This window comes from Temnothorax americanus, unplaced genomic scaffold (assembly GCF_048541705.1).
Source record: "Temnothorax americanus isolate GAGA-0224 unplaced genomic scaffold, ASM4854170v1 Scaffold6, whole genome shotgun sequence".
In the NCBI taxonomy this organism is placed as follows: Eukaryota; Metazoa; Arthropoda; class Insecta; order Hymenoptera; family Formicidae; genus Temnothorax; species Temnothorax americanus.
Genome location: NW_027509751.1, coordinates 3,603,369 through 3,611,811, shown reverse-complemented (window position 1 = coordinate 3,611,811; position 8,443 = coordinate 3,603,369). Strand labels below are relative to the sequence as shown.

Genomic DNA, 8,443 nt, shown 5'->3' with positions numbered 1-8,443 from the left:
GAATTATTAATTTCTCATTGTTCGATATAAAAAAAGAGGTTAGAGTATATCGAATTGTAGCAATTCTACCGGGGTGAATTAATCGCCGGTGATTGGTCCAAGTGTCGCCCTAGGGAATAATTCTCTACTCAGCGCAGCGACCAATCGGCTTCTGCTTCTTCGGGGCGATTAATACGTAGGGGCAGATGATTGGGCGCCGCTCGTCACGTGCAACGCGAATTGCGGTGCGAGAGCTGCGCGCTGCGCGTCAATCCACGCGACTGCCATATATGACTGCCATTGTACAAAACGTGACAGGGAGAAAGAGAGAGAAATAGGGAAGAAAAAGAGAAACGAGAGAGAGAAAGAGAACCATGTATTTTGCCAATTGCCAGGAGCTAGGGTGACGTCACGCGGTGTACGGTTTATTTATAAAATCACCGACGACGTTGCTCCGTTGCTCGCGCTCGGGATTCGTACTTTGAGCCCACTCGTGCATAATCTCGGGACGTCGCAGAAGAGCCGCCGCGGGCCGACGCCGACGACGTGTCCCATTCCTCTCGCCGTCGTCACTCGTCGCCTCACACGGGAAGCACGTAAGAATCCTGGCGAATTCTTTATTAGCAGCGACTGACGATTCGAGACTGTGATATTTGGTCGCCGGTCGCCCGGGCGAACGAGACCTCAGCGTAGAAATCGTTGCCGAACTATTGTTCAAAATATATATCTTCGCACCTGTGTTATTTCGCGAAAGAAGACTGCCGGAGAGCGGATTCCGTCGTCGCGGTTTTGTTGCGATTCGTTTCCTCCGCAACGGCAACGTGGCTCTAAGCTCTAAATTCTCGCGTAGCGAATCGTCCACCGCACGCGCGCGAAACGTGACAGTCCAAGCTTCGAGGACCGACCGACGGGAAATTTCCACGTAATCCTCGTATCGTGTGTATTCACGGAGTGACGTTGCGCCTCGACCGATCCGATTCAAAGTCGCGTGTCATCCTTGTCAATTCCTCTCGCACGCGCTCTCCTCGGGAAGGATAATTGCGTCGCAGCGAATTAAGTTGTTTTTCACTGATGTAATTGGCACATCCTGTCGCGCAGGTATTTCGCGGACGCTAGGAAGTTAGAGGTAGGGAGGAGAGCTGTGCTCTGCGCTTAGTAAAAAAGAAGGGAGGTTCACACAGCTGATAACAAGGAATTTTGACGAGCACTTGATTTCCGAGGTCTCAAGATGTAACAATCATACCTGTATTTCACCTGTACACAGGCATAGAATAAGAGTCGAACATGAGTCTACAGTGGACGCTTATCGCCGGTTTCCTCTACATCGAGGTCGTTCTCGTCCTCCTCCTGGTATTGCCAGTGGCCTCGCCTACGAGATGGCAAAAGCTCTTCAAATCTCGCTTCTTGCAAAGTATAAATAATCAGGCTTCCATTTACTTTGTGGTTTTGCTGGGCGTCCTGGTTCTCTTTTTGCTGGACGCCATACGGGAGATGCGAAAGTACTCTGGAAGCACGGATCACGCTGATCATCATCATCAGTTGAACCTTGAAATGCAAGGTAGGTTATATAATATTTTTTGTGGTTTTTTTTCCATATCAATTTGACCCGACAAATACGGCACAGATCATTGCCGTTCTAACATTTTTCTTATGATTGTTACTATATATAACGAATCTATATTTATGTACGTCTTTTAGAAAACATGAGATTGTTCCGCGCCCAGAGGAATTTCTACATATCCGGCTTTGCGCTGTTTCTGAGCTTGGTGATACGCCGTCTCGTCATCCTGATATCCACCCAAGCTACTCTGCTCGCGCAAAATGAGGCGGCCATGCGACAGGCTCAGTCCGCGACAACCACAGCCAGGAGCCTGTTATCCCAGAGAACGACCGGGGAAAGCGCGCAGAACGACTCCAACGAGGCGCACGATAAAGCTGTCTCGGAACTGAAAAATCAAATCAAGGAGTTACAAGCCAAGAACCAGGAGCTCGAGAGCAATTTGACTAAAGAGAAGAAGGATAAAGAGGCGATAAAGTCGCAGGCAGAGTCAGTCACAAAGGAGTACGATCGTTTGAATGAGGAACACGCGAAACTCGTGCAATCGAGCGGTGATAAGAAAACCGATTAAACAATTGTGATTTTTTCGTTTTCCTTTTTTTTTTTTTAATCATTTGCTCACGAGTCCTAAAATTTGATTACGTTACATTAAATTATAGAATTCGTATCGTATAATCGTATAATTTAAACAGGAGTTACATTTCACGAAGATAACATATTTATATACTTTTGTTAGGAAATTGTAATACAAATATTACTATTTTGTGGTGGTGTAACGTGCCTCGTAATACACTGTACATCCCCTTTCCAATTTTGTGCACTTTCTATTGTGTACAAAGCCTGTACCCGTATATCTTAATTCGTGATATATATCGTTATTTTTATGAACAGTTAACGATGTAATTCTAAGAATTCCATAAATTGAAGTTTTCGTTATAGTTATTTTGTATTTCATTTTTTTTTGTTTTTTGGAGAAGTACAAATTTTGATGGCAGGTTGCCGGCAACTGTTATAATTTTATACCGCACTGAGAATAATTAATTACTGCACATTCGGCAAGTATTAATAATGTATAAATAGGATATATATATTTTACATACGTTTTAGACAATATATCTTTAATGTACTTCCAATCTTGCATTTGCAACGTTTCCTCGTTTTGTATTTACCAATAATCTTATATAAAAAATTATATATATATTATAGAATATATATATATATACACACTCTAACGTATGCTGTGCTGTTGTAGGCCTTCATTTGGGTCGTGCACCCTGGGTTATGCTCTGTATATATTTTGATCTATGAATAGAACTGTGGGAATCTCAAAATAAGTTGTTCGGGTCTTCACCGATGCAACACTTTCCTGCATAATTATTATAAAAAGCGTTATTTTAAAATAAATTGTGTCGCATACAGCGTCGTAAAAAACTCTATTGCTAATTAGATTCGGATAAACGTACTCTGTGTTTGACAATTCATCTCGTGCGTGTAACAATAACATTTTATTATAAATATCAATATATATTCTTCATTTATTTTTTTACATTTTTCTCCTCGTGTACTCTCCACTTTACACTACTCTCCATCAGCAACGATTCCGCTGAGACAAGCATTTTAGGCATTACACTTTGAGATGCACAATTTATTATTTATCGACTAAACGTCCTTTTTGAAGATGTCGCGATCCACGAGACGCACGAGTATTATTACGAGCGCGTTTCGATCATGCGTGTGTAGCGCACGTTCCAGACACAATTGGAAAACTCTTCCACCAAGTTCGAACATTTCAGAGTCTCCTTGGGATGGTCCTGGAAACACTTCAGGACTTTATTACTGTTCTCCAAACACGGTTGCGCTGCACTCTGGATATCGGCAATTTTCTGTCCTGTAACGATACATACACATTTACATTAAATTAGAAAACTGCTGCATCGTAGAAAGTTTTCTTTAGTTTTAAGTTTAAATCACTGTTATAATTTTTTTACTTGATTTTTAGAGCAATCTATAAATTATCCAGGGACTAATTTAATCTGTTTACCATCAAATATTTTATTACATTTGACGTCAATGGTTGCGTTTAGCAGGAAAAGCAGCTTAGTTCCTCGCTGGATCCAAGTATAGATCGAGAAGTGTATGGATCGTGTTAAAGAATCACTAAACGCTTACTCATAGCTTACTTTTCTGTTGAACGCAGCCAGAGAAACTATCCAGCAGACTCTGTTTTAAACTGTATCTAAACTCACCAGACTTAGTGACGGAAGTCTCGCTAACTGCCTTGTTGTACTCGTCCTCCAAGACACGATTGACCTTCTGATAACCGTTCTCTAGATTCCGCAGACGCCTCTGCCAGTGCTGATCCTGACGCTTCAGCTCCTCCTCCATCTGCTGTTGCATTTGAAGGGCAGATATCGTTAACTCCGGATAATAATACACCGGCTGACCAGGCGTTGCCTCGCCGGCCTGGGGCTGAGGCGCGACGGGCGTCGCGCTGGGAGGTGCTGCTGGGTGCTGGATCGGCGCGCTGGGTCCCGTGTCCGACGCCGACTCGCGGGCGGCCCGCGCTCTCTCCCCCTGGGCGAGACGCTGCACGATCGCGTTCGAGACCTTGATCACCCCGACTTCCTCCTCGTTCGAGATGGTCAGCTTGCGGGCGCTCTGGCCGGAGCCCATCCTCGGGATTCTAACTCAGCCACGGTCCACGGGGAACCTCGTGATCTCGCTCGTCTGCAAACAAACGACTCGTCCGACTCGTCCTCCCCTTCCCCTCCCGCCAGCGGCGCGCACGTCGCTACCCCCCGGTTACCCTCGTCGTTTACCTGGCGAGGGCTTGTCCGTCGTCTCGTTGACAGCCGTTCTCGGCCTCATCAAAGTGATGTTACATAAATACTTCTGACCATGCCTTGCCTTCCACCACTGTCTCCACGACGGCAGTGCCGCATACGTTTCTCCTTCGCTCCCGAGCCCGAGCCGATTGGAGTGAACGTAGCCGATATCGGCCCGAGCGTTCGCTTTTCGACGCGAAGTTAGCCTCGTGCCGAGACCTCGTGGAACCCGACCAATCGGCAAAGACATCTCCTTGCCTCTTGTCGCAATTGGACAAGATTATGCCCGGAACATGGACCTCTCTTTCGAGCCCCCCTTCGTTTCGTGACGCAGTTCGTGCGCATTGTGATTTTCAGGTTAGGTTTTCATTCACGAGGTTAACGGTGGTGTCTGGAGTTTCTCCGTTAATCTTCGCCTTTTTTCCAGTGATACAGCATCATAAATAATTCCAGGTAGAGAAATTGTTCATTTTGTTTAGCAATCTTTTTTTTATGCAGAATACAATCTGGTGCGAAGATACTTTCCGCCTCCAAGGTTGATTGGAGGATTGATGATTAAAGAGACAGACGTCCACGAAAAGAGTATGTTTTATAAAATTCTCGTTCTTTTTTGCTTCCAGACGCGTAAAATGGAGTACATTCAAGTCTCCGACGAAGTGCAAAAGAAGGGAATGATGTATGTATAACATCCAGTTGATATTCCATATATTCATCCAAGTTATATTAAATAATTCATTTGTATTTATTATTTTTTAAGATAAAATTTAATCTTTGCAAGCGTGTAAATGCGATTTTTCCTTACCCGTAGCCCTTGCTGTGAATGCGGAGTCATCATCGAGCCAAATCCTGCCAATATGTGTGTAGGCTGCCTGCGTACCCACGTCGACATTACTGAAGGCATCCCCAAGCAAGTGACCCTACAGTTCTGCAAAGGTTGCGAAAGGTACGACGTCTTTTTAAAGATGTTTCAAGGCGTTATATACCAATTCGCTCAAGTTAACACTGCATTTGTGTAACAGGTATCTCCAGCCACCTTCCGAGTGGATTCACGCCGCACTGGAATCCAAGGAACTCTTGACACTGTGCTTGAAAAAGTTAAAGGGATTGAACCGTGTGAAATTGATAGACGCCGGTTTCATATGGACAGAGCCACATTCCAAAAGATTGAAAGTAAGTTGCACGTGATGTTTAAATCGTAAATAAATTCAAGAATTTTAATTGACGTTCGGTTGCTAGTTAAAATGTGCAATTAAATTTTAAACAAATATAATCATAGTATATATTAGATAGAATTTTTCAATATATGTACTTGATTCTCTTAATGCATACAATGTCTAGTCTATCTAGTCATTGTTCATACTAATTAATTCGATTTTTAGTGTTAAAATCAAATTTCATTTTTATATTTTACCATATTTAACATTATTTCTTAGGTAAAGCTAACTGTTCATGCAGAAGTAATTGGCGGGACACTTCTCGAGCAAGTATTCGTCGTCGAATACGTCGTGAATCATCAGATGTGCGAAGATTGTCATCGTGTAGAAGCTAAGGATTACTGGAGTGCATGTGTAAGTTTTTTAAAAGAAATAAATTCAAACGCGCGAATCATCATATTTGGCTTTCTTATATATATATCGCGTTGTCTCTTACAGGTGCAAATCCGGCAGAAAGCAACAAACAAGAAAACTTTTTATTACTTAGAACAATTGATATTAAAACATAAGGCACATGAGAATACACTGAGCATAAAGCCCGTTCATGGTAAATATTGCGTCTCACGTAAAGCTTTCTCGTTGCCAATAATATATATTGTAATGTATCAAATGGATGACAGATAAAATGTTCTAATGTTTACAGAGGGTCTGGACTTCTTCTTTGCAACCGAAGCCGCAGCTAGAAAAATGACTGATTTTATAGTAACTGTCATGCCATGCTATGTTCAACATTCGAAGAAATTAATTTCACACGACTGTCATAGTAATTTATACAATCACAAGTTTACATACTGGTAAATATACGCAGCACATTTTCGAGGCATATTTTGATCTTATTTAATGCCTTTATCGCACCATTTACAGTCTCGAAATTATTCCGCTTTCCAAGGACAGCGTAGTTTGCCTACCGCGGAAGTTGGCTCATCAATTGGGTGGCATTAATCCTATTTGTTTGGTATACCGAATCACGAATTCTGTGCATTTTATAGACTTTTCATCGGGGCAAGGTAAGTTATGATATTAGTGATAATTTTAACGATAATCAATCGACTGTTAATCAATGCTACATAGTGATACGGTTGTATTTAGTTGCTGAACTTGAATCGAATGTCTATTGGAGATACAACTTCAATAGTATATGCGATCCAAAACAATTAATAGAGTATATCGTGATGGACATCGAACCAATTAACTATAAAAATAGAAAAACTTTCCCAGGACAAGGAGCTATTTCTAGTAAAGTAAGTTCTCCTTCTGTATAAAATATTTCAACAATATGATTGTCTACGTTACTTAAGCTTATGTAACATAATATTGTTGAAAGAAGGAGGGATATTTATCTTCTTGAGAAGCTTAACATGTGATTCATTCAAAATAAAAAAGTTATAATTTTTGATAATTAATTTTTTAGCACATAATAGCGGACGCATGGCTAGTGAAAGCGTCTGAGTTAGGGATAAACGATACTCCAATTCATACACGTACACATTTAGGCCACATACTTAAACCAGGTGATTCAGTACTCGGGTAAGTTTATGTTGTAACTTACACTAAATTTATAGCATGTAATACGTACAGAGAAGAAATATTTTACAGGAGCATATGTAATTTATTTTGTATTCGTTTATTGCAGCTATGCTCTGAAAGACACTAACGTTAACGATGCCAATTTCGACAAACTAAGTGAAGATTCGATACCCGATATCATTCTAGTAAAGAAGTTTTACAGTCACAACAAGGCTGCTCGTCGCAAGGCACGAGTATGGAAGTTGAAACATATTTCTGACGAAGTGGCCGATATGAATACGCAAAATAAGTATGTTGAAAAACGATTTACAAAACCTACAAGTTTTGTGCGCTGCAAATTGTTTCATAATATCAATTGCGTTTTACAGCGAATATAATGAATTCCTTGACGAGCTGGAAGAAGATCCAGAAATGAGGCAGAACATCAATATATTTAGAGACATTCGGAAGCAGATACCTGTTGATACTAATGAAATAGACCCGAGCATTCCCCAGATTACACTCGAAGAAATGATGGATGATCTTATAATCGAAGATTGATAGGTTTAAAGTTCATGAATAAAAGAGTACGTAATTTTAAAAAACAATTTTCTTGCAAGATGTATCGCTTATTTGCCGACATAAACAATGACATAACTAAAAAAATCGCCTTTTTGAGTTATTCGTAGAGGGAAAAAGGTTACATGTACTATTTACAAAATTTAAATCAACAATGCTTAATCTTCACGAACTTAGCCGAGGAAATAGTAGTGTCGCTTATTGTGCTATATCATTTAATGAATTATGTAGGTTGCAATACTTATATAGGTCTTATCTTAATCTTATCTCAGTTGTCATTTCGTTGTTGTAATGAAAAGTTGCATCGTAAAAGTTGCAAAAAAGAATGACCTGCCAATACGGTATTTCAAAATTCTCATAGAAAGTTATAACAATTCAAAAATTTAAATCTTGAAAAATCACAATTTTTGAGTTATGTCACTGTTGTAGCAAATAAGCGAATCTGATTGTGAGAAATGTACTCACGATCTTTTGAAAGTGTCTGCATTGTGGCATGTGTATGAATGAATTGCTACGAAATCGCAATAGTATATTTTTATGTATATTATTATCTAACATAAGATAATCGTTCAATTTATTGTATTGATGATATATTTTATGTATCAATAATTATCAATAAAATTATTCAAAAATAAAATTAATGAAATTGATAATATTCGATAACATTTAAATGAAATTAACTGTTCGTCTATCAATCATTAACATCATTATTTAATAATATATATTATTTTGTCAGATGCTCATATTATTAATATAAATTAAATTAGTGGTAATTTATTCGA

The 8,443-nt window shown here is 40.1% G+C and overlaps 3 protein-coding genes across 4 annotated transcripts; 2 read left to right on the top strand and 1 right to left on the bottom strand.

Moving 5' to 3' along the window:
• Positions 1-360: 360 nt before the first annotated feature.
• On the top strand, positions 361-3,071 carry LOC143905313 (B-cell receptor-associated protein 31). The gene is made up of 3 exons (XM_077420660.1): positions 361-575; positions 1,244-1,537; positions 1,678-3,071. Exons 2-3 carry the CDS (start codon positions 1,264-1,266, stop codon positions 2,106-2,108), a joined length of 705 nt encoding a protein of 234 aa, XP_077276786.1. The 5' UTR covers positions 361-575; positions 1,244-1,263; the 3' UTR covers positions 2,109-3,071.
• Chchd3 (Coiled-coil-helix-coiled-coil-helix domain containing 3) lies at positions 3,021-4,510 on the bottom strand. 2 transcript variants are annotated; one of them, XM_077420662.1, is made up of 3 exons: positions 4,357-4,510; positions 3,784-4,264; positions 3,021-3,425 (listed from the first exon to the last, which is right to left on the bottom strand). In XM_077420662.1, exons 2-3 carry the CDS (start codon positions 4,208-4,210, stop codon positions 3,247-3,249), a joined length of 606 nt encoding a protein of 201 aa, XP_077276788.1. In that variant the 5' UTR covers positions 4,211-4,264; positions 4,357-4,510; the 3' UTR covers positions 3,021-3,246. The 2 variants fall into 2 exon arrangements, with proteins under 2 accessions (XP_077276788.1, XP_077276787.1); XM_077420661.1 differs by having other exon boundaries at positions 3,784-4,510.
• Positions 4,511-4,675: 165 nt separating this feature from the next.
• Positions 4,676-8,203, top strand: Nmd3 (60S ribosomal export protein NMD3). Its single transcript, XM_077420648.1, has 12 exons — positions 4,676-4,815; positions 4,983-5,038; positions 5,171-5,305; positions 5,382-5,532; positions 5,796-5,930; positions 6,015-6,123; positions 6,220-6,370; positions 6,441-6,583; positions 6,666-6,817; positions 6,988-7,103; positions 7,210-7,392; positions 7,472-8,203. The coding sequence occupies exons 2-12, from the start codon at positions 4,992-4,994 to the stop codon at positions 7,641-7,643; spliced, it is 1,494 nt and encodes a 497-aa protein (XP_077276774.1). The 5' UTR covers positions 4,676-4,815; positions 4,983-4,991; the 3' UTR covers positions 7,644-8,203.
• Positions 8,204-8,443: the final 240 nt, after the last annotated feature.

Bases quoted from the DNA above. Each gene is read 5' to 3' on its own strand.
- LOC143905313 (XM_077420660.1), top strand. From the start codon at position 1,264: ATGAGTCTACAGTGGACGCTTATCGCCGGTTTCCTCTACATCGAGGTC. The intron at 1,538-1,677 runs GTAGGTTATATA...TACGTCTTTTAG, and splicing joins GTTGAACCTTGAAATGCAAG to AAAACATGAGATTGTTCCGC.
- Chchd3 (XM_077420661.1), bottom strand. From the start codon at position 4,210: ATGGGCTCCGGCCAGAGCGCCCGCAAGCTGACCATCTCGAACGAGGAG. The intron at 3,426-3,783 runs GTGAGTTTAGAT...GTATCGTTACAG, and splicing joins GACTTCCGTCACTAAGTCTG to GACAGAAAATTGCCGATATC.
- Nmd3 (XM_077420648.1), top strand. From the start codon at position 4,992: ATGGAGTACATTCAAGTCTCCGACGAAGTGCAAAAGAAGGGAATGAT. The intron at 5,039-5,170 runs GTATGTATAACA...CCTTACCCGTAG, and splicing joins GTGCAAAAGAAGGGAATGAT to CCCTTGCTGTGAATGCGGAG. The intron at 5,306-5,381 runs GTACGACGTCTT...TTTGTGTAACAG, and splicing joins TTCTGCAAAGGTTGCGAAAG to GTATCTCCAGCCACCTTCCG.